Source organism: Synchiropus splendidus, chromosome 1, assembly GCF_027744825.2.
Source record: "Synchiropus splendidus isolate RoL2022-P1 chromosome 1, RoL_Sspl_1.0, whole genome shotgun sequence".
NCBI classification, from domain to species: domain Eukaryota; kingdom Metazoa; phylum Chordata; class Actinopteri; order Syngnathiformes; family Callionymidae; genus Synchiropus; species Synchiropus splendidus.
This window is the reverse complement of record NC_071334.1, coordinates 45,050,747-45,075,689: the sequence shown is the minus strand read 5'-3', so window position 1 is coordinate 45,075,689 and position 24,943 is coordinate 45,050,747. Positions and strand designations below refer to the sequence as shown.

The 24,943-nt window shown below is 44.0% G+C and overlaps 3 protein-coding genes across 3 annotated transcripts; 1 reads left to right on the top strand and 2 right to left on the bottom strand.

The window, feature by feature from the left end:
• Positions 1-2,388: 2,388 nt before the first annotated feature.
• Positions 2,389-9,187, bottom strand: LOC128752473 (eosinophil peroxidase-like). Its single transcript, XM_053853721.1, has 16 exons — positions 9,129-9,187; positions 8,986-9,048; positions 8,645-8,729; positions 8,410-8,585; positions 8,214-8,346; positions 7,736-7,865; positions 7,465-7,671; positions 6,980-7,343; positions 6,640-6,800; positions 5,114-5,372; positions 4,796-4,966; positions 4,385-4,622; positions 3,400-3,608; positions 3,292-3,320; positions 3,118-3,177; positions 2,389-3,014 (listed from the first exon to the last, which is right to left on the bottom strand). Exons 2-16 carry the CDS (start codon positions 9,044-9,046, stop codon positions 3,006-3,008), a joined length of 2,292 nt encoding a protein of 763 aa, XP_053709696.1. The 5' UTR covers positions 9,047-9,048; positions 9,129-9,187; the 3' UTR covers positions 2,389-3,005.
• Positions 9,188-13,082: 3,895 nt separating this feature from the next.
• Positions 13,083-18,093, top strand: LOC128769574 (prosaposin-like). The gene is made up of 9 exons (XM_053883402.1): positions 13,083-13,141; positions 13,211-13,260; positions 14,085-14,159; positions 15,589-15,717; positions 15,784-15,888; positions 15,965-16,045; positions 16,144-16,327; positions 16,561-16,619; positions 16,690-18,093. The coding sequence occupies exons 1-9, from the start codon at positions 13,099-13,101 to the stop codon at positions 16,744-16,746; spliced, it is 783 nt and encodes a 260-aa protein (XP_053739377.1). The 5' UTR covers positions 13,083-13,098; the 3' UTR covers positions 16,747-18,093.
• mat2aa (methionine adenosyltransferase II, alpha a) lies at positions 17,302-24,462 on the bottom strand. Its single transcript, XM_053883389.1, has 8 exons — positions 24,059-24,462; positions 22,640-22,717; positions 22,116-22,238; positions 20,973-21,229; positions 20,645-20,863; positions 20,251-20,433; positions 18,996-19,129; positions 17,302-18,919 (listed from the first exon to the last, which is right to left on the bottom strand). Exons 1-8 carry the CDS (start codon positions 24,150-24,152, stop codon positions 18,817-18,819), a joined length of 1,191 nt encoding a protein of 396 aa, XP_053739364.1. The 5' UTR covers positions 24,153-24,462; the 3' UTR covers positions 17,302-18,816.
• Positions 24,463-24,943: the final 481 nt, after the last annotated feature.

Genomic DNA, 24,943 nt, shown 5'->3' with positions numbered 1-24,943 from the left:
AGCGACTCAGCCTCCTCAACCCGCTACCAAACCAGCTCCAGCAAAGTTGGTTTGGGGGGACGTCACGGAGGAGGATGAGCGTCATTTCTACGAGGAGGAGGTCCACCTGAAAATGTTCCCGGACGACGACGACCTGGGAGCTGTGGACGAGGTCGAGAGTACTCCAGCGGGGTCTAACTCGAACTCCGGAGGGTCCAGGTGTCGACAGCGGCCCTCCAGAAGACGGCGCGCGCATGTGCGCTCTCGCCCAAATGGCGGCTCGCAACCTGCGGCTCGCCAAGATGAGACTGAAGGAGCGGGAGAAGCGGAACATCATCGGAGTTGGACAAAGGCCGAGCGGTGTCCACACGCAATGTCTTCGCGGCCGCCATCTTGGCGGGGCACCAGGGCTTTGGTCGGGTCTCTGTGAGGAGTCACCCGATCATTAAGAGGTTTCTTCTTGGTGCTCGGCGCATTAGGCCTCCGGCGAGGAGCCTAATTCCGCCCTGGAGTTTGCGGGTGATTCTAGAGGGGCTCTGTAAGGCTCCGTTCGAACCGGTGGCGGCCGCTTCATTGGATATACTGTCCTTGAAGACGGCTCTTCTTCTGGCCTTAGCTTCGACTAAGAGAGTGAGCGATTTGACAGCCGTGTCGGTGAGCTCACGGTGCATGTCGTATGGTGAAAGTCAGACTTCTGTGACTCTTCCTCCAAACACGGCTTTCAGACCAAAGGTCATTACGACTTCTTATCGGTCTCAAGTCCTGATGTTGAGGGCTTTTTATTCCCCACCTCCGGTTGTGCCCGGTGCGGGCCCTTGCTTGCTATGTTGACAGGACAAAAGACTTTCGTCTGACTGATAGTCTGTTGGTCTGCTATGGAGGAAACCTGAAGGGCCAAGTTGTCACTTCGCAGCGCCTTGCCCACTGGGTTTGTATGGCCATTTCTGCTGCATACAAGGCTGAAGGCTCAGTGGCCCCGGAGGGCCTCAGGGCTCATTCAACTAGGGCCATTTCCTCATCTGCTTGGCTTTTTGGAGGTACTTCCATGGAAGACATCTGTCAAGCTGCTTCTTGGTCATCTGCTTCGACCTTTGCTCAGAATTATCTCAGAGACATGACGGACACTTTATTGGCTCACACTGTTTTGTCTGTTCAGGGATCTTTGACCATGGCTGGACCCTCTGGTCGTTGAAGTTTGTTCTTTCTTTGTTCTGTCAGGTCTTCTGTAAGGCCATGCTGGGAGTGAACTAATCCCTACGGCCTTCGCCGTGGTTTTCAACCAATAGCGAAGGCCGTTAGTGGGCGGAGCACATATGAAATAGAAATGATGGTTACTCTCGTAACCCAGGTTCTATGAATATGTGCGTAGCCCTCTAACTGGCTGCCCAGCAGGCCTGTTTCCGCTGAGTTCCAAAAGGAGCAGAGCAGCGGGAGCAGGGGAGAGTTATACGTGGTGGGTGGTGCCTTCCTGGGCGGAGAGCCAATCAATCGAAGCCTCAGGCCGAGGCCAGTGCCTCGATGTGGATTAACCAATAGTCAAGGCCGTTAGAGGGCGGAGCACATATTCATACAACCTCATATTCTGACTGCCTTTGTTCTCCCTGCTCCGCGTGGCTTCTTGGTTTTCTCTCTGTTCTCTATTACTCTCTACTCGTGCGTTCGTGTTGACGACCTCGATAGTTTACTTTGTTTTATTGCTCATTGTGTGTTTGCTCTCCTGTTACAGACTCTTCTTGGATTCTTTCTCCCGGTTCAGTGACGCTTTTTGTTTGGACTCATTCCCTTGTAGACTCTTCCCGCTTTTGGTGACGCTCCGGATTTGTTTTCTGTTTTCTACTCCCGGTGACGCCTTCTGTTATCAGTTTTGTATTTTGTCATTAAATTATTGTATTGACTCGCTCCTGCCTCCTGTGACTCTTTCAACAAAGCACTTGGGTCCGGCCCTGCGTCTAGAACCTTCACAAATTCAAGTTCATCCTGCCAGGCACAGATCATCGTGGAGAAAGTGACCGGTCCATCTGTCCTATCTGTACCTGCCATGTTTACCGTCTACGGCCCTTCACTCCACTGACAGCACCAGAGGCACGTGCACGTCTCTCGGTTTAGGTGGCCACTGCAGGTGTGTCTGTGGATTTGGGAGGCATGTGCTCAGCGCACGGGGAATTTCTACATTTCCTGTTTGCTCAAAGTGAGGTTTTTGTTTCGGTAGTTGTACTAACATTCCTGAATTGAGATGAGGACTTTTAACTGAACTCTTTCAAGATTTACTTGAAATTTAAAAAGGAATTTAAAACAAATGAAATGTCATCAATGCAGGGTTTTTTTTAAATTCTATTATAAGATCCAAGTACACTTGTTTTGGTTAAACAGAAGAATTTCCTGTTCCTTTAAAAAGAGAACACCAAACAATACTTTGCAGCTCATAATGTTTTATTTGAAAGCTAAACAATGAGCGAGACAGAATTAAGCAGGTAAACAGTCAAAGTCAAAACATGACAGAAACAGGCTGCAAACTGTAGCAGTGATAAATCACTTGAACAAGCAGGTTAGGCATGAGGCACTGGCCACAACCTATTGCTTATCTGGCAGTCTGAGTCGCGTAAAAAAATACCACATTCATTTAACAAAGCACATAAAAATCTTCATGAGATCGGATGTAACAGGGTAAAGATGTTTTTAAATTCAAATGAACAAAGAGCGTGTGAGAGAAGCTTGAATTATAGATTCGAAACTCTGTAAACTGAAGCAAAATAAATAGCTGTGCATAGAGTGAGCGGCAGCTGACTGGTCTCTCCGATGTTCCCTGAGCTGTCGGGACTGGCATTCGTGACTGTGAAAGTCTCATGAGGTCTTGTGATTTTACAGAAAAGTGATGTGCTTCCTGCAGCTGGAGTCACTGAAATGTAGGTACTTCCTCAGCCCCACCAGACGGGGCTGCAGGCTCAGTGTTCTTCCTGCTGCTTCATGAGTTTGATAACGCTGGTAGAGAATTGGTTGTGGAGAGCATTGAACAAGAGCGTGGGGCTCTACGCCACCTGCGGGACAAAGAACACCACGTGTGTGTAAATCTCATGATGGTCAAATTGTGATGTTAAATCTTAATGATCCATCATGTCAAAGGTCCTGACAGTCACCAACCTTGTTGTGTGGAAGGCTGTTGGGTTCTGGTGTCAACAGGTTCTCCTCAGCTGTCACAATCTGCACGTGACAATAGATGACTCAATTTCCACATGCGGTTCAATCACTTTTATTATTTTTCATTTTTGTAGATTCAATTTTAATCCAGAAGAGCTAGTTAGAGTGAGAACCCACCTCGTCGATACTGTTCGGGCAGAGTCCACCTGCGAGATCAAAGGTCATAAATGAAGTCATCCGAGGGACTGAGTTCAGGGAGGGAGAGAAGATCTCCACCAGACTCACCTGAGCAGGACGTGTCTCTCCAGGGGTTCAGGTTCAGGCGGGGGATGTTACGACATTGCACCCGCGGGTTCCTCCTCGACACCGCGTTGAAAACATCTCGGGGGACAGACGTGATGCCAGTGTTGTCGCAGATGATCCTGGCGAGGTTGGCAGTCTTGAGAGCGTTTTGCTGACTCGGCGTGAAGACGCCCCGCCGATCGTACCACAACCTGCGAGGCATGGATCAAACAGGACAGGTGTCAACAGACGCACTCTCCCAAGCACAATCCCGGCCAACAACAGCAGCTGTATCTTCTAACTCAATCCCACTTTTGACAGATTTTGTCACTCCTCACTAATGTCAACGGTATTTTTCAAAACTAGCAGAATTCGGCCTCTTGAATTATGTCGGCTGCAGAGGGCGACGAGGGCGTGTATTGTGTACTTTGGCGCCCTCTAGTGTGAGAAGACGTCACATCATAATATTTTATTCTTTAATCTAGAATCAGAATCAACTTTATGGCCACGGTCAGCGAGGATCCCACCAACTAGGAAAGTGCTTTGGTACAATAATAATAATAATAATAATAATAATAATTTAATAATAATAAATATATAAAATGATAAATGAATACAAATGAATCAATAATAATAGAAGAAACTCATCAATACATAAACCACAAAGAACAAAGTCTGTTCACGAATCGAGGGGAAAAAGCTGTGTCTGTGACGGGAGGTTCTGGTCTGGACTGACCGTAGCCTCCTGCCGGGGGGAAGAGGGACAAGCAGTCCATGAACAGGCTGAGGGGAAGTTCTATTCCATCGTGGTTCGAGTGAGCTCATCATTGCATTTAGAGTCGGAGTAAAAGTTTGTTGCCTGCACTCTAGTTCCGAGATTTAACTTCACAATCACATACTGTCAAGCAGCTGTCCGACCGAACATTTATTGATCCAGCAGCTCCGGACCTCTAACGTGGCCATCTGCTCACCACTCAGACGCACTCACCTGTCTCCTTGACGTATTTTCTTGAACTGGTTTGCGATGAGGCAGGCGAACAGGGGCCCGACACGTCCTCCATCCACAAAGGGCTCGGCCACACCTCCGAGCCAGACGTCGATGTTGTCGGGGGTCCCATACAGGTCAAGAAGCCTGCGAGCCAAGTCGGAGTTGTTCAGGACCTGACCGAGCTGCTCCTGATTCTTCGGCTGCGACAAGCCGCAGAACTTGCGCCAGGCATTGTAGCCTAAGAAACACATGCAGTTCAGAGTGACTATTGACAGATGACGGTCAGTTTGGTTCAGAATATGCACATTCTTTCTTTGCATTGCTAATAGATGTTCCAGACTGCGACCTCTGTGCGAGAATGAATGTAAAACCGATTGAGATGGTGCAATGACGGACTGCAGGAGGACGCACCAGGCAAGCCGTGGTCTCTGCCTCTCTGCATGTTCAGGGACCCCAGATCCAGAGTGATGTGCTGCACGAACTGGAAGAGCCTGTTCCTGAGCGCTTCCACCAGCATGTGATCCTGAGTGTTGAGTTTAGCAGGACTGCCGATCAAACCTCTGAGCACCGGGTCCACACCACCTGGAAAAGAAGATCAACATGGGGATTGATTCAACTTTAGCAAACGAATTACAGTCAGTCAGGATCCCACCAACTCGGAAAGTGCTTTGGAACAACGTGCAATAACGGTCGAAAATAACAACAACAACGATGATGCTCGTCTCTCACCTTCAAAGACGATGCGCCAGGGAGTGAAGAAGGCCATGAACAAGGGCACGTTGGAGAACTGGGGATGTTCTTTGAAGTCTTGGTCCAAGCGAGACAGCATCGGTTGGATGGCCAAGTGGGCGAAGCGGTAAGCCGCGGTCGCGAACACGTTGGAAATGCTCGGGTTGACTGTCGGGTCATAGCCAGGATAACGACCAAGATGCCTCCTCATCGCAACGTTGCCCACGATGTGGGGCAGGTAGTCGCGGAACACAAACACCTGCGAAGGAGACGGGAGACTCGTCAAAATGGAGACGACGCGCAGGTCCAAAAATTCGTCTTCGACTCTTTGGCTGGCGTTGATGTTTCAGAGTTTAACACGCAGTCGTTAACATCCATTGTTTTACCTGATGTCACTGTATATAACTCACGCTAGTAGTATTCAAAGTGCAGTGAGCGCAAACGGACAGGAGGGGGCAGCAGCGGACAGAGGTCCGGAAACAGAAAGTTGCGAAGAAGAGGGCAGTTGGCAGAAACAAGATGGGAAAACCTTCAAAACACACAAAGTGACAAACGCAAAGGTTGAAGCTCTTGCAACTAAATGAACCTACAGAATCAGAAAAAAACTCAATTAATCCTGAGGAAAATTTCGTTCGTCGCTCAACATGCTCTGTAAACAACTTCTCTTTTTAACAAACAGAGTAGGAAAGAGGAAAAGAAGGCTATGCACACAGTGCACATAAAGGGGGACATAGACGCGGGATATGTGAAATAAAAACAGTTAAAAAATATATATATGATAAAAAAGTCTTTCACGGTTAATTTTACAGGGATGAATTGTACAGTTTTCTTGCCACTGGAAGAAAGGACCTCTTGTGGCGCTCAGTCTTTGAGATGGGTAGTCTCCATCTATTAGCCAACCAAAATCACATAAAGTTATTTCCAACTAACCCTGAACACTTTTTTTGTACAATGTTCACCTCTCTTTTTTAGTCAAACACCAAGAACTTGCGCGATCAAACACCCACTAAAAGCAGTAGGACATAGAAGCAGGGACTACACTTCAGAAAAAACAGACAAATCCATAACATCCAGTCATTTCCATCTAATAAATTGTGAATTTGTAGTATTTCTGAGTGGTTCCTGGCAAATCTTGAAGCTGTGTGAGCAGGACAAAAGTTGAGTGTGTCGGTGTTTACATGCACTTCCTCAAATGCTCAATTCTTCACTAAGAGTGAATGTGCATTTAGATGACATGATTCATTTTCTTTAGCTCATGGAGATATTGATGCAAATATTTTGTATGGAAATAGCGGTCATCATTTGTTGAGGACTATCAGCATTAGAGTCAAATGTGTGGAGTATTTCATGACAGTCCTTTCCAAATAATTTTGCTTCAGTTGCCTATTGAAACATCATCCCACTCCCTTTGCCGTCATCCACCCGGGTTGTTGTAGGAACAGATTGGTGCAAACAGACTGTAGTTTCTCAGATGATTGATCATAAAGGCGAGCAATGACTTAGGTGCGCGGTGAAAAGCGTCCCACCTGTGTGTAAGCTCCCATGATCTTCCGGGTCTCCTGGTAGAGCGTCTCACTTTCCCAGTCTGGGTTCAACCTCTTGAGTTGACGTGCCAAGCGGTTATGCTCCCGCAAGAAGAGAGTGTGAATGGAGGTCAGAGCAAAGTTCTCGTCCACTCGTGAGTCACCTGTGAGAGAGGATGTTCATTCATTCATTGCTTCAGTTGTGATTCATGATGGTTTTCATGTAAATATAAATGAATCTGGGACTTTTTAATCCTTTCTCTGTGTGCCTAATTGAAATATGCTGAAAAGCAGCCTGTATGAAAGTACACTTGTCAGTGGAACATTGTCTGAGGAAACTGACCGGCGATGAAACAGGGGACCTCCCTGGCGTCGGTGTCTTTGGTGATTCTCCCTCGAGTGGCGCACATGTTGACCTGAAGTGGGTGGAAGGGCAGCAGCTCTCGTCCGTTGTCCCTGAACTCAGAGTTGACCAGCATCAGGCCGCCATCGCTAGAAAGGTTTCGGAGACTGAGGGCCAGCTTCTCCTCGGAGCCGTACACTTGGCTGAGATCCAGGAAGGAGGTCAGGGCGTTTATCTGCTCCCTCACTGCGGGTTCCCCGCCAAAGTTGTAGGCTGAGAATCCAGTCCCACACACTGGTGCGGATCTGAAGGCGGGGATGCAGTTGTCGGGGCCGGGAGGTCCGCGGGGGTCACCAGGTGGGATCTGTGCACAGAGGACGAGCATTTTGTGACACCTCAGTGAGAAGTGAACAGCAAACCTCACACTCAAATAGATATTTGATAAAAAAAAAAAAAAAACATCAACACAAGTGTTGTTTATGGACCTCGATGGGGATGCAGGGCTCAGTGCGCTCGCAGCTCTCGTCGCAGTTCACCCCGTTGCTGAAGGAGCGGATGCTCGGTGAGAAGGGGGTGAAGGACAGGTCATGGTCATTCCACTGGCCAAAGAAAGTGACCATGTGACTGAATTCATTGTCGCTTTCCACGCCCTGATCTGTTGTGCTCAGGATGTTGTTGGACACTTGGCGCACCTGAGAATGGATGTTGTTCAGCAAAATAGTTGCTTTGTTTGAATACAGTGACTGTCATAGGTACCAGGGGCAGCAGGAAGTTGTTGATCGGTTTGATTCTGGTGAACCCTTTGGGGATGGAGATGTTGTCGTCATACTCAGCAGGAAGCCAGCGGGCGAAGGGTGTGTTGGAGGCGCCGAGGCGAGGGTTCTGCCTGTTCACGGCGTTGAGAAACAATGTTGAGAAATGTCAGGGGTGAGCTAATCTCCGGTTTCTAAAGTGTTCTCTCTGAAACCTGACAGATTTGCAAGTGGTAAAAAAACACTTTTACAGTTTAAGAAAAAAAAAACATATCGAATTGAACTGAATGACTGAATGCAACAATAACATGAGGAAAGCTTCAAGATGCAGAGATTTGTATCCCATTTTTTCCAAAATACTTCATTGGTGAACAGTAATAATTGAAATCAAACTGCTTTTTTAATGTCATGTTCATTTCACCAGCACTTTAACGGCAACGCAAAATCCTCTCTGATCAAGATTCGATCACGTTGTCACTCACAGATTGTTGCAGACGCTGGTGATGGTGCGATACTTGTCGATGTTCTGTGTGGCGCGACACGGAGGATCTCTGATTCGAGCAGCACACCCGGTCAATTTGGCCAGCCTCAAGAGGTCTTCTGGGGTCATCAAGTCTGGAACATGAAATATGAAGAATTGAACTTTTGTTCGCCCACAGCTGAAGTGAATCATCTCACCTGTGGTATTGAGAGAGCGTTTGTTAATGCGGTGCAGTCTCTGCTGCAGCAGTCGCAGGGTGTGTTCCATGTAGTCTGCAGCTCTCACCGCCGAGCGAGTGTCTCCACGTGGCTGCTTCATGAATCGGAGGACGTCATGAGGTGCCACGACATTTTTGCGGACTCGTCTGAGACTCCTGCGCCGAAAAGTAAGGTTTGATTTTGTGATTTCTATCTGGATGTTGTTAAGACTCACTCAGCCCTGGAATATGTGTAAGCGTCATCCACCAGTTTCTTGGCCTCTTCGAAACAGCGTTGGACCAGAGACCTGCCATGATGCTCTGGAAAACAGTTGACATGATTTTTTTTAACGTCAATTGTCATCTATTCAAATAAATAATAAATAATCAAAAAATAGCTGTTTGAAATGAATGATTTTTGTTTTTTTTCATCCTTCCAACCCCAAAAATTATTTTCATTTTGGGACATCTAAGACCTTCGCAATGAGATTTCAAGAACGTCTCAAAAACTACATTTACAAGCAGCTCATGACAGTCACGTTCATGTGGTGAACAGATAATAATAGTAGCACCGTACCTGTCGGACTGGCGTGAGCAGCAACCAGGCAAATGCCCAGTATCAGAACAGAAAGATGCATCTCTGAAACACATTAAAAGACAGTCAATCAAAAAAAACTCTTTCAGAGAAGGAATCATTAGAGGAAGAGCGATGGTTCGTACCCGTGTGTGAAGGCAGCCCAAGCAGATGAAGTGTGGAGGGATGAGGTTGTGTTGTTATATACGTGCAGGAGGAGGAAGCAGGAGCCTCGCCTTCACGCTGACCAGGTGATGCTGCTGTCAGGAAAGTTCAGTTCCTTGTTCCTCCTTCTGGTGACCTTTTCCTCCAATAAACTGACTTCAGGTATTTGTGTCATTTGATCCTTAAAATCAAGAGGATATATTAGTAAGCACATTTGTCACAGTCCAAAAATCCTTATCGAGAGCAGTAGCAAGGACAGTTTTCATTAAAAGAAGATAACACTCACATGAATTGCATAAAGTAACCAAAAAAAGGATGAAAATGGCAGCAGTCTAAAATGTCACAGTTAGTAACAGTTGATACACATTTGTCTTCTTAGATTTTATTATTATTAGAACTAAAAACAGGCAAATACATTTTCAGAATTTGGAATGGAATTTTACTATTCAAATTGAAACTGGAACACAGCTGCCCATACAACAACCACTCCAGTCACAGCTTTGATGACGGCTTCTTCGATATTTCCATTTATGAGATTTTAGCATAAATGGATGCAAATTGCATTTTAAAATCTCCTCACTTTTGCATGTTTTTTTCACGCCAATATTTGATTAAATTCTTATCTATTTGCTTGCACAGCACAGGTAGTACTCCAAGCCGGACTGCTTGATGCCACGTCTGCCCACCCCGAGTTCGGCTTCTCAAAGTGTCTTCTTCTTGGGCTTTATTGCACAAAAAGAACAGAAAAGAAACATATAAACCACACCACTATAATGTGTGGTTAATGACAACGCAAACACAAATGTGAAATTATTGGCTGCAGGAAGGTCTATGCTCTGCAGTAACAGAGAATGTTCTTAAACCAGCGCACGTTTCCAGACAAACTTAGTATTATTAGCTTGTTTTTTGTTTCATTTTAGGTATGAGAGATCCCTTTTCAGCTGCGGTGTTTTTGCTCACAATTGTTGGATTATTTTGGGCTTCAAACGTAAGGCTGGATCACTTCCTGTTGACAAGAGAGAGACGCTACTTTGGACTGAACATGAGTCACATAAACAAACAGTCACTGTTCGACTATTTGCTATTTAGTGTTCCAGGAAGATCGCTCCCATTTCTATTCAGTGATCCATTCCAATGAAAGTTTAAAGGCACAGCTCAGGGCTGGGCTGAATGGGTCCGACATGTGACCTGAACAGCCATTGTGGGTGTTGGAGGGAGCAGACTTCAGGTTGTTCCACATTCTTATCTGTGTTGGTCGCAAATTTACAAGAGCAGGTAGTTAATGTGTTGACATCAAAAGCCATCAGCCATTACCAAATGCCGTTCATGACGACAGTGGTGGTTTTATGTCACTTTTATGTGACTTTGTGATTCAACAGTCGTTTCATTTTTATTAATTGTCGTCCGCCAGAGACTCGGGGTAGGGCAGATGTTTTAGAGCCTTTTCTCAAACGTAGTAAAAGACTGGGATTGTTACAGGAACGGGAGCTTTTACTGTCACATGCATGGATTTTGTGTGCACCTGAGATAAGGCGGAAATGGTTGCTCAGGGGTCAGTGGGACCAGTTCTTATCTGTGTCTTTAAGGAGAAACCAAACATGATGGGAACAGATAAGAAAAATGATAACAGTGTCTCTGGGGAGAAATGTTGTTCAGATAGACAGAAAATTCAAGAGAAAATAAATACTTTGGCCTGATGATCACATTCTTCAGCATGTGTCTATCCACAGTCCACACATTTAGCTTGGATCTTTGTCAGTTGAAGCTCAAGCTCAAATTGTTATTGAAGATTGACTCCCGAGAAGTTGCTCCTTTTTTTGTTTTGATAGTGAAAATGAGCACCTGTTATTTGAGGTAAAATTATAGTGACATGAAATCAGGGTGCCAGTGTCAAATGAAGACAGACATTTATAAAACCTTCACTTGAGATTAACTGCAAAGAAACTGTTGAAGACTTTGATCCTTTTTTTTTATTTGCAATTAACTGCTAGTTAACTGCTTTAATGAGATAAAATGTAGCTTATTGACTGCCCCAATAAAAACACAAATACCATCACTTCAGAAATCATGTATTGTACGAACCAACACATTGGTACAATGTCAGTCCGTGATGTGATTCTCAACATGTAGCAAACTCAGCGTTTTTCAACCGAGGTGCCGTGTCGCGCACCAGTGTGCCGTGAGAGAGTGTCATGTGTGCCGTGAGAATATGATCCAGTTTCACCTGATGTGTCCGGAGATAGAGGTGGAGGATATGATGACATTAGATCATGACGATAAGAAGGTGTTGAGGAGCAACCAAGGTGAGGAGATCACATGGATTCACTGACATTCTTTCTCTCCGCTCTACTGTAGAGCTACAGTGTGTTGATGCGCTGATCTGTCCGTCAGTCAAAGCAGCGCTGCTGTGGTGCGCGGCGCTCCTCTTCCCACACACTCACAGCCAAGAAGCCGCTCACATGCGCAACTTCCTGCTGTTTTTAAACCTGATGCGCCTCTAACTTGACCACACACTTTCACCACAGAACCATGGAGGGAGGGATCCTTGTCGCACTCGCGACGCCAAAGACTGTCTGCACCACAGAGCTAACAGAGCTAATGTGACGTCTCACAAAGTTTGCTTTGTGGTTTTAAAGATCGCGAAAAACTAAATGCACAACAAAATAAATGCGCTCCAAAATGTAAAGAGAGAAAGAACAATTGTTTTTATGAAGCAAGTTCGGACAAAGAATGAAAGGGTTTGTCTGGAAACTCAAGTCTTCAATAAAATCAAGCAAAAGTAAAGAAACTAGAATAGAAGTGATAAATTCGAAACAGTTATTTAAAGTAAGTAAATAAATGAATAAATCATGATATAATTTGCCATATTGCCCACCCCTTTCTGGACACATTTGAAACAAATACATTTTCTGCTATTTGTTTCTGCAAATAGCCTGGCAAAATAACAACTGAGTGTCAGTAGCTACAGTTTTCCACAAATGAATAGGGATTTTCTATAGGACTGTAAGCACAAGTGTGCTTTGGCCGAGGTTCCTTTGGTGGTGTGACCCGGGATTTTTTTCAATGAACCAAGTGTGGTGTGGCTAGACAAAGGTTGAAAAACACTGGTTTAGCTTGTATTGTGTTGTGTCAAGACATGCAGGGAGATCAAAGGAGAGTGGACTGTTAGGCCTCTTATGTCAGGGTTGCCGAGAGCTGGATCAGCTTTAAATATAAAAGTGAAACATAATAAAATTAGCTGGAAATGGATACAGATCAAAAGAGGTGAGTGCAGTGTGTGAGATCTGTGGCAGAGTGAAAGTGAAGTGCTGCAGGACACTGGTGCAAGCTGCCATGATGTATTGATCAGAGTCAGTAGCTCTGAGGGAGAGGAGATGAGGGAGACAACCAACAGATATAATAGAAGAGAGCATGAGGAAGAGAGAAGTGACTAGGGAGGATGGTCGAAATGGGTTACAGTGAAGAAGACAGACTCAGGTCAAAAGAAGAAAATGGAGTTCATTTAAAAATAACCCAAAAGCAGGTGAAAATACTGACTGAAATGGTGCACCAAATGACCCTTAATTCATTTACATATTGCTTTAATGTTTGCTCCAATACATTTTCCATTTTCAAGCATACCTCATGACTCCGATAAAATAGTTGAGCGCTGAGTCTGGTGATGAAGCAGGATGAAAATGCAATCACTCGTGCTAAATCATGAAGGAATTGTACCTGGCGTCAGGTCAGTGTGAAATATCAGTCAACACCGCCGCAGCCACAAACGTGCAAATAAGGTACCAGAACGGAACAGAAAGTACACGTGACAGATACCACAGCTGAACAAAAAAATAGCTTATCGAAGGGGTCTGTTCTTTTTTTTTTGGGGGGGGGGGCAGCAGATGTCGGACAAATTCCTTCAGACGGAAAACACATTTGCTCCTGACTGAGGCTCGAGTGAGGACTGGGGACATGGCCGCTCTTAAATACGCATTTCTGGTTTTCATCAGCTCAGGTGCGAAATGAGAATCACTGAGATGTCCACTATGACTTGGATGTTAACCTGCTTTGATTTCACTGGCAGCTCTGGCTTTCAACACTGATGGCTTAAAAGAAGTTCCAGGTGAAGCGGCAGTAAGTGACTTCATTCATCACCTCAATAACTTAATCATATTCAGTTAATTTATTATCATTAATTAACTTTATTTGATATGAAAACTTGCACACGGAGACCAAGGGAGTAGCACACGAGCAGAGTAATTTAATACAGCATGAAATTTCTGTCTTTAATTGGAACGTTAAGCAACATGACTTTGGAGCAGTGCTTCTCAATTACTTTCTGTTGCGCCCCACCTCAAGAACGTTTTGTGCCCCCCAACTCTCCGTCTTATAGTATCATTTGTCTATAAAATTATCATAAGGACACATCTGCGTAACACTGTATTCTTGTTAAAATTAAAGAAAAGAAAAAAAGAAAGCAATATAGATCAACTTACAAAAAAGCATAACTTTAGTAAAGACAAAAAAAAAAAATCATGAGCAGATGTGCAGTAACACTTTATTCTAGTACACCAAGAAATGATGTTCCCCTAGGTCAAACTATTTGAGAAGGACTGTTTTCTAGTAACTTATGTTTAGTTTTTGTTGTCCTACAGTCAGTCATGGTACAGTAACATTTCTGCCTTCAAACTATCAAAATTAGAAGTACATTGTTGTGAATTTTTTTATTAGTAACCAACAAGTCAACTGTCAGAGGTGCTCTGCTCTACCAACAATGTTCCTGTTCTGAAAATCTGTTCAACGCGCTCAAATTAAAAATGTCTGCAGAGCTTTAGCTGAAAGATATGAACCATAATTCCCTTGTGACACAGCAGCTGCAGAGATCGACCTGACTCTTGCTAGGTTATCAGTTTTTTTAAAAACAAGCTTCACTCCGTGAACTCTGTTTTGGTCAACAGGCTGGAGATAACTGCCGTGACTGTGCCAAAATATTTGGCCTCCTTGTCGACATGCTTTCAAATGCAGAATTCCAGGTGGGTGGAACTGGATTTGTTCAATGATAACACTTTCTGGTTGCTGGCAAGGTGGCGTGTTGAATACAAAGGCAGGAATTTTGTTTGGTGCCTGCTTACCTTTGATTAAAATACTTGACAAGCCTTGACATTAAACCTGACCGTCCACGTCTGATTTTCAAAAAGAGGTCATCACTGTGAGTTGCCATCATGACACACATGGACGTCAGAATGGACATTTTACTTTTGCTTTTCTTTCCATCTGTTATCATTTGACTTGGTTCAAAGCGATAAAGGACTCTTCAGTCATTCGTAGCTGAGATTGTCTTCAGCTCCTGATGACCATAGACCAGGGGTGGGCAATTAAATTTCCTAAAGGGCCACATTACAAAATGTAACTGTTGTGAGGGGCCACCATCAAAAGAAAAACGTTGATGACTACAAAACATGAAGTAAAAATATCCAACATACATACTTAAGTGACAAGGACAAAATGAACCTAGGAAGATGAAATGTTATGAAGCATATTAAGAAGTGTAAATATGCAGTGAAACCTGTTGAAATATTCTTTTTATATGCTCTTAATTTGAATATAAATCAAATATGGACTAGACATTCGCAATTTATTTCAAAATGTATTTTCAGTGTTCCTTCAATGTGTTTTGAGGAACAACAAAAACACACAAAATGGCCAATAAAACGAAGAAAAATTTAGTCTTAAACAAACAAACAAGAACATGCTATATTTTCTGCTGAAGTGGTAGAGGTGACTAAAACTGCAAGAACAAAAAAAAAGCCTGAAAAATTACAACATATTTGTTTTTAGTTTTAATCTGACGTCAAACGGGCCACAAAAATACAGGCATCGGGCTGCATATGGCCCCTGGGCCGCACTTTGCCCAGGTCTGCCATAGCACAGCATCCGGAAGTAGTGGAATTTGGGTTCCACTCGTGAAGATGTGACTTCAACAGGCAGAATGCAAAACTATGAATCACATTCCAAGTGAGAAATTTGAACTGTTTCGTGACGCTACACTGCCACTAACTTTATATTTTGATGGAACGAAAGTGGAAATAACTATTGCCCCCATTAAGGAAGAATTGTTAGCCAACTATATATGTATACGGTGGTTGATAAAGACTTGTCTCCTGAGGCCTGTATGATATGCAACAAAGCTATTGGCAGTGAAATCGAGCTACCCATACAGGGTGTGTTACTCAAACACCTGCAACTATTCTTGCTCTAAGGCACAAAGGACAGTTTCCCTTTAATGCGTTGCAGCTTTAACACTTCCTTTTTTCTAGTCTAATATTGCCTGCAGTTGCAGTCTCTGGAATCAACTTGATGTGAGCCGGATATGGACGTATACGCTACAATAGTTTAAAAATAAAACACAAATTGTGTGTCAGCTTCCAAAACAGCAAAATAAAAACGTGTTTTTCTTTACAGAAGAAGCTGATAAACGGTGTGGAGGACCTGTGTGTGTACCTGCCTGGCCCTGACAGTGCACAGAAAGTCTGTAAGGAAGAGCTGGAGAAGATCCTGCCAGTGGCCATTCACATCATTGCTGCCGTCGTCGTACGCTGATTTGATTATTTCACCGCGCTGTGGTGGTGTTTCTTACTGTCTTTTCTCACACTTCAGAGACCCGAGGACGTCTGCAAGGTCATCGGTATTTGTGGCCCCGGTGACAGGCAGAAGGTGCTCGACAACTTTGTCAGCGCAGAGGTTTCCATGACTAATGAAAAGGTCTGCGGAGAGAGCAACAGCCGGCGTGTGTAAAGTGTAATGGAAAGTCATTGTGTAACGCTGCTGTTTGTGACAGGTTTCAGCCACACCGCTGTGCTCCTTCTGCATTTTTCTCATAAAGACCATCGAGAGCTTGCTGCCGAAAGAGAGGACTGAGGTGAGTCACTCGTCTACAATCTAGGTCATTTCTTGCTTGTCTTTCTAAACCCTCAAAACTCCAAATGTCACCTGTGCTATTGCTGGACCCACGGACAGGCTGCCGTGATCAAGGTGCTGGACGAGATCTGTTTCATTCTGCCCGCCTCCCTTCGTGATCAGTGTGAAGATGTCATCGGCAAATTTGGCAAGCCAGTGATGGACGCGCTCCTCAGCTATGCCACGCCTCAGTACATCTGCACCCTCATCCACCTCTGCAAGGGAGAGGAGGCAGCACATGTCGGTCAGTCTGAACCACACCGACGTGTTTTTCTTGTTTGGTTTTTAAACCCTTACTTGAGCATCTCCTTTTCCATTTAGCTTGGATTAAAAATGTATCAAATGTTTGAGATGGAGGCAAAAAGTAACCGCACAAAAGAATCCATTCCTCAAGTGCTTAATCTAACACGTCCTCTAAAATTCAGATATTTATTTTTTCCCTTCTGTAAACATGAAACGTGTTCTTGTTTCTCTCAGAGCCGTGCTCTCTGGACACATACAGGTGCAGAGACGTGCCAACCGCCCTCAAGTGTGGTGTAAGTCTCCAATGATGTTGCAATGCTTTTGCTTTACCTTTTCAATTGTACTTGTTTTCCTCCAAAACAGACCCTCTTCTACTGTCAGAGATTTTCCTGGAAGCCACTCCAGTATGGCACCCTCTGAAATGTTGAGGTCGATTAAAGAATCTGTCTCTATCGCGGCACATTTAATCAAATTGAGAGAACAAGGGTGATGTGTTCATCCACTGCTGCGCCTCTTCAACCGCATACAAGGACCTTATATTTTTTGCCTTTCAGCACAGTAATTTTTTTTTTGCTTTGAGCTACAACTGGCACCATCTTGTAGTATTACAGTATGTCAGCTACTAAACAAAATGTAAAATATCCATCCCCAATTTTGAGAAAAAAGCCTACGTATGAACAATAAGAAGGTCATTTCATAAAGCATCAAACACATTTCCGTCAGTAGCAATGACGATAATCCTTTTGTTTTTCTTTATTTTGTAGAAGGCTCTGTGGTTTTTTTTGTCAGTAAATTACTCTAATTACTCTAAATTAAACACACTCACATGCATGACAGTGTAAGTGGTCATTAGCCAGGTGTTAGGCTGAAATAATCTACCATCAGGTAGAACAGGTAGAACACAGGTGTTTATGGGTGTGACAAGGCGCTTCACACATTTAAAAAAATTAAGTCAAACAATTGTAGGAGCACCAGCAAAAGTGCAGTTTATTTTTGATGCTTTCCAAGAGACACTCAACATCAAATCAGTTTTCCAAAGAAGAAAGCATTTGAAAATGGCTGGAGTGTTTGGTAAGAAGGAAGCGTAAAGAAGAAGGCACTTTGGACACATTCCGCAACCACAAGGACAGTGGACGGGCTTCTAAATCTTAAAGGATAAAACAAAAAACACTGCGCTATCTTGACATCAACATCTGCACACGAGATTCTGTAAACAGGCTGGTTTCTCTGTACAACACCAACCAAAAAGCTGTCTCCTATGCAAATAGAAGATGCAAAGACGGCCGGATAAAGTCTTCGGAACGTGTTGTCTGCCTACAGTTTCTCCCACGTCATCGCGCCTCACCTGCGGTCACGCTGAGGGTCTCTGTAATTCACTCAATGAACCGCTAGAGGACGGCAGAGAACAAATAAAGACGAACTTCAGTCACCTCACGAGAGCTTCGTGCAACCTGGATACCACCTCGGCACGTTTTAAACTGTCTGGCTCAGACTGGAGCGCCTGCTGGAACACATTTGTGAAGCCTTGTTCAGCTTTCACCACATGGCAACCGCAGTTTAAAATGTGCCACGCATTTCCAGATGCCTTTATCATTCACGCTGACCTTTGTTCAATGTTGCCTCCGCTTGACATTTAAAATCACGCTAGTTACTCAGAGTTCCTGGATATTAAAAAGACATTCCAGTTCAAATAAAAACGAATCGTTTTTTTTGTGTGTGTGCAAATCTATGCATCTATTGGGAAAGAGCCGATGCAGACACACAGAAGTACGGAACTGAACTGGAACTGAACCTGAATCCATGAAATCATTTCAAGTAGGATTTTGCTGTGGAAGAAACTCCTCCACAAACAGGCTTCTCTGTAGGGACACAAAATGTCTTGTTACGACCTCATGCCGAGTGGAACCTCTGTCTGTCACTAGCATGTTGGCGTCATTTGGTACATTCACATTTGAACTCATATAAACTGAGTAAATCACTGTGCAGCCCAACAGAAGGTCACTAGCAGCTTCTGACTTCTCTGTAAAACGTCAGAGTTGAATGTGGCCTGAAGGGTCAGTCAAACATCGGTGCTCGTATTGCTCAATGGCACGTTGATAACTGCCCCACCATCGCTTTCAGCACTGGAATCATAAATGAACCCAGGATGAACACATCCCATCTCATTTCATCATGCACAAATCGAGGGAGCCCAGGGGAAGGATATAACGGTTGATCATGGACTATCCTAAAATGAAGTGGTCATTAAACATCTCCTCTTGATAACACAGCTGGCAGTGGATTGGTCCAAACCCAGAGATGCACTTGTGTGACTACGATCTTAAGCTACACTGACTCCAATAACTCTATGACAATAAATATAATAAATATAAGGCGCGCAATGTGGATCGAAACCTACAGGAATTGAAATGGTATTGCTGAGGAAGTAGGCGAGCGGAAGTGTAAAGAGAGAAGAAGAAAGAAAGAAAGAAAGAAAAAGCAAACAGGGCATTAAAATTTCAGCTTCTTGGGCACCTCCCATGGGAATATGTCACGACCGAAGTGGCCATACGCTGCCGTGGCCTGGTAGATGGCTTTCTTCAGACCGAGCTCCCTGCGATCAGCAAGAAAATATTTCCATCAACCACCAGTGGTGAACGGAAAAATGTCGGAAGATGACGTGCACACACCTCACGATGACTCCTGGACGGAGGTCGAAGTTCTTCCTCACGATGTCCAGCAGCTCCGCCTCGTTCTTCTGGGAGGTGCCGTAGTGGAAGATGGAGACAGAGAGTGGATGGGCCACGCCGATGGCATAGGCAACCTTAAACATGGACGTCACTTATTACACAAGTTACAAGACTTTGGATGCAAAGTGTGAGTCCAAGTGACTAGTTCAAAGCTATTTGCTATAAATAGTTCGCCAAATCTAAATTCTTTCACGACTTTACAAAACTATTGTGACGAGAAAAGATGACACACTCGCAACTGCAGCACTTTCTTTTTGCTCACAGTTGCATCTGCTAAAGGCAGACACAAACCAAAATTGCCACCATTTGTTCCAGGGAGGCAAAGAGCAAACACAAACACTTTTCTTATTCTTTCTTCAGCTGCGTTTACCTGTCACATGTTAAATGAACTGAAGGACTCAGTGTTGAGACTAATGCGTTATAGGACCTACATTATCTTTAGTAATAACGAGTGCCATAATGCATTCCTTTGCCAAAACGGGTTAATCATGACTGTGATTTAAACATGCACGTTACTTGTTACTTCACATTCACGGCTCTTTAATACGTTTAAAAAGCAGTGCCCATAATAAGCATTAAAAGCATCCGTGGTGGACGTGAAGCCCACATTAGTCACATGGCTCAGCCCCGCGCATGTGAAAAAAAAATGGCTGCAATCTATAGTGGTCCAACATTCTCATTATTTTTTTTTTTAGCTTTAAAAGGCCAGAGAAATATTGTAGTGGTGTGCACGCTGTGTGGAGGCTCGAAAACACCGCAATTCCAAGCTGGCAAAACATCTTCAGAAAGTGTACGTGTCGTCCAAGCTCGTGGAAAAAGAGCCCGAAGCAGACACTGCTAAGGTTCGCTGGTGTGACGCCACAGGAGAAGCCGCTATCTCAGAAGCAGTAGAACATACTAGTAGCAGCGAGGTGTGTTGTGGAAGACATGCTGCCTATCGCAGCTGTGGCGTTGTCAATGCAGTCCATGTTTCCAGTTGGTATAGTGACCAATGACCGTGACTGTTCTAATATGATTATGCTTGAGCTCTGCTGTGATGTGATTCCACAACAGTTTTAAAGTTACATTGGCTAGTAACTAGTTACTTTGAAAGTAACAAGTAACTTGAAGTAACAAAGTTAGTTTTGAACAGTAAGTAAGTTATTAACTTACAGTAACTTGCTCAACCCTGCTGAAGGTTCGCTGCCTCACTCACCTGCACCAGCACACGCCTGCACAGTCCAGCTTTCACCAGGGATTTGGCGACCCAGCGGGCAGCATAGGCGGCGGAGCGGTCTACCTTTGTGTAGTCCTTTCCAGAGAAAGCTCCACCACCGTGGGCGCCCCAACCTCCATAAGTGTCCACAATGATCTTACGGCCGGTGAGACCAGCATCACCCTGTCGAAGCATCACAGCGTGACTCATTGTGATGCAGATAAAACCTTCTTTTTTCTTTAACTGTTTGATTGTTACTCATGTGATGCATATAGTGAATGTGTGTATTTATTTTGTTGCTGATAACCAGAGAAAACTCATGACTGGATAATGTGAAACAGAATGATAAACAATGGTCTTGATAAAGTGGCATCTGTGAAGATTCTGGTCTCACCTGCGGTCCCCCGATGACAAACCGACCACTCGGCTGCAGGTGATAGACGGTCTCCTTATCCAGATATCCTTTAGGAACCACCGCTTTCACCACCTGCTCCTTCAGACACTGACGCATCTCGTCCAGACTGATGCCCTCGTCGTGCTGCACGGACACCACGATGGTATGGACGCGCAGCGGCACCATGGCGCCCCGATCCTGGCGGTACTGAACTGTGACCTGGAGAGAGAGAAAAAAAACACTTTAAGGTATTTTGTCTGTGATTTGTTATTCACTGACTGGTCAAACTCAAAATCAAAGAGAAGGCAAGGCTGGTTTATTTTCTTACCTGAGTTTTGGAATCAGGCCGGAGCCACGGCAGGGTCCCGTTTCTGCGCAGTTCAGCCATCTTGGCGTTGAGCTTGTGTGCCAGGACGATGGTGAGCGGCATACATTCCTCCGTTTCATCCGTGGCATATCCAAACATCAGCCCCTGGTCACCAGCTCCAATATCTTCTTCTTTGCGATCCAAGTGGACTCCCTGAGCGATATCTGGGGACTGCTGCTCCAAAGCTACCAGCACGTTGCAGGTTTTATAATCAAATCCTGTGGAAAAGAATGAACGTGGAAGTTGAGTTTTCACTAACTTGTGTTGTTGTTTGAATGTAAAGCAGAATTGTTGTTCACAGAGAGATTTTAGCTTCAGCTTGCACTGCGCTTGAAAGTTCAACAGCGCGATATAAAGATCTGAAGTCTAGGGAAAGGGGAGAGGTGGTACAAGATAGATTTTAAAAACCCATTATGAGGACTTCCATTTAGCCTCTTTCAAGTCAAGTATTTAAAATATTGCTGTTTTCATTTCAACATGAATCCCCAACCTTTTCATTAAAACTGTGACACAATTATCTCATAGTTAATTCATTATCATATGTCAAAACGTCTGCTGTTTGAATAAATACATTAAGGCTGTGTCCCATGCCTCCCCCTAACACTGGCACTGAACACTAGCACTTGGTTCTGAGTGCCCTCCACTATGAAGTGCCCACAGATGACCAAGTGAAGTGATTGACGTCCCTAAGAATTGGGACAACACTTCATGACGTCACGCGTAAAGACGGCGTGTCATTGGTATCCTGGAACTCTATCCACACTTCATATTCCCACATGGAGCTCCCTCTGTTTGAAGGGATCATTTCAAGTGGTGAACGGCGAGTGCCCTCGGTCTGAGGAGGATTGGGACACACTACACTGACACGTGAACGCACAAAACCCAGTGTTAGGGTCAAAAAGGAGTGTTAGGGTGACACAGCCTAACACTTGAAATGCATTCAGTGAAGTTGCATTGGTAGAGAATTAAAACTAAATAAATAAGTCATGATCACCATGGATGTGTAAATCCTACTACAGATTGTATTAAGTTAGCACAAAGTACAAGGTATTGTGATTTCATGGGATGAGGGATCACAAATCCTGTGTAATGGCATCACTGTACCTTTAGAAGAATCATCATATCCGATATGTTGAATGGCATCTCTGACAATCTTCTGGTAGTCCACATTGGCCCTGGAGGTGATCTCCCCCGCAAGCAGGATCATGCCAGTCTTAGCAGCAGTCTCTGAAAAACAGAAAGCGAGTTAGAGCTGGACCAAGTGAGATTAGACTTGCAGAAGAGGAGTGGAAATGCCATGTGTTTCTTGCTTTCTTTTTTTTCCAGGTGGAAAAGACTAGAAAAAGTCAGAAACAGGCAACTTGTGTTTCTGGGAAACAATGCAACTGGTACAGTCTAGCGACAGGATACGTATATAAACAGCAGGAAACATGATAAAATTGAATGTCATTAATAAATACAACCAAAGCAGCTGCTGTCACCTGAAAGCATAAATATGCGACCATTAAGAGTCTTCATTTTAGTTTGCTTGTAATTGTAATTGCAACATTGATCCACTACTCGTAATGAAAGGGGAATCATTCCATTAAATAAACGCAAATCTCCACTGTCGATCAGTGTTCACTCACCACATGCTACTTTGGCGTCCGGGTCTTCCCTGAGATGTGCGTCCAACACAGCATCACTGATCTGGTCGCAAATCTTGTCTGAAAAACACAAAGAGGTTGAGCTTCACTTATAAAATAGCTCATGTTTTACTTTATTACAGCCTCTTCAGTTCATGCTTGGGAATCTCACCCACATTTACCTTCAATAACTGCTATCATTACCAGTTTTTTTAAAATTTTATTTATGTCCTTAGGTACTTAGTAACTTTTCATTATAAGAACCTATTTACTGCCTCACTTCCCAGTGTGTATGGTTGTGTTGTCTGATGTTTACCCTGCAGTGATGTCTCTCCACGTGAAACGGACACTGATACTTTAACTGGTGCTGGCAACATCACCCAGCAGTTCTCACTTAATTTTTCCACTATTAAATCTGTTGAACTTCCACTTGACCTGGGGGCAATAGCGGCCTAATTTAGGTTTATTACTTATTCCATTGCTGCATTATGAGGTTAGATACATGGCAGTTCTACGCTTCTCCAGCAGGCCTGGGCGTAATAACCTCTCAGTGGACAACCGCTGCACAACTGACCCCACATTGGCTATATTTAGGTGGCTGCTGAGCCTATGATCTGAAGCAGGGGATGTATGCAGCAAAGTGACTCACATTACAATGAATCACTGTTTTCTTTTCTACTGAGGAAATATGAGATCAGAAGTGACAGTTGCACAAGGTTGTTGTGTACACCAGATTATACATGATAGAACAGCTACAAGTGTATAATGAGAGAGCGACCTGATAATGTACTGTATACACATACTGTATCTATCATTATTACCACGCAAAACAATTAGGATTAAAGAGCTTTTATAAACTCTTCCACAGTTATAAACCAAACAATAAAATAAAGACCCACAATCTAAATAAAAGTTATGTCTAAGCCATTGTGGATGAAAAATTGTAAAATAGGAAAATAGATATGTTTGATTACGTTTAATGCAAAACTACAACCGGTGAAACAATCAAAGACTACAGCAATAAGTAAATGAAATTAAAATAATAGTATTGTTGTGTTGTACTTAGGAAGGATTCGCAAAAATGAAAAATGGTTTCATTTTTTTGTGTCTAGATATTACGATTAATACTAAAGTAAAGTGTCTGAATGTTTGGTATCTTAAAACTCTCCACAATGCTTTCGACTGACAGGATGCGCGTTTAACAATCAAGACTGTGGTAAATGATCGTGTATGAAACCACATCTATGAATGGTCAGAGATCTGAAGTCAGAGAGTTCATAACAGGATCAAAGCGTATTTAGACTAAGAAAGTGCGCCGGCAGAGATGAACGGTCAAATGACGTCAACAAGATGCGCTATCGACAAGAGGCTGGGTGGTGGTCGCAAGTCAGTGGCTTCCTACTGCGCGGAGTGAGAACTCACCGGGATGCCCTTCTCCCACGGATTCCGACGTGAAGAGGAAGCAGTCCTCGTCGTTGATGGAGTTGTTATGGAAACCGTTTTGCTGACCGTTCATTTTGGCACGCTGTTAGCTGACGGGCTAGCTGAGCAGCTTGAAGGTGGCAGGTGGCAGTAGTAAAGCGGACTGTGATGGCTGCGCCGATGAGTCGAACTCAGACACCGCTGGAGAGTTGAGCTCAGCTCGTGGACTCTGGAGCGGCCGGTCAGCTGTTAATATAGGGCGGCACGGCTCACCTGGACCGGTCTGACTTGTCCTCCGCAGCCTATGGTGGTGGGAGGCAGGGACCATGTGATGCACTCGGGCCGCCTCTGGTAAACATAAGTCAATTAAACAAAATGACATCAACATTCAATTCATAAAGGATTTTAGCTCGCAGTGGAGCGCGAGAGGAAGAGAAATGTTACTGTACTGTTATCAACTATGAGTGACGTGATATTCTGTTGTGATATTTCTTCTTTTCCTGTGTCACTAGCGTTTGCATTTAGCGTCACATCGGTCCACATGATGTAAACAGGAAGCAAAATAAACATTATAATAAAGCTAAAGTGCAAAGAACTGGATTTAATATGCTGATACAGCAGGATCCTGTTGTCTTTGCATGTCATATTTACTTGTTTGACGCTTAAGTCTAAAGCCACAATCTAAAAGCCTTTAGAACCGGTGTGTATTGAGACCCATTAGCCATGGGCACCATGTAAATTAACCTTCAATTTTGAGTATTAGCGAGAGATTTGCAAAGATTTTATAGAGTCAAGAGAGTCACGATCCAAATTTATAACATGTCCAAAATAAATACTATGTTTTTCAATCAGTATCTTGCATTTAAATTGGTGAATTTGTAAGCT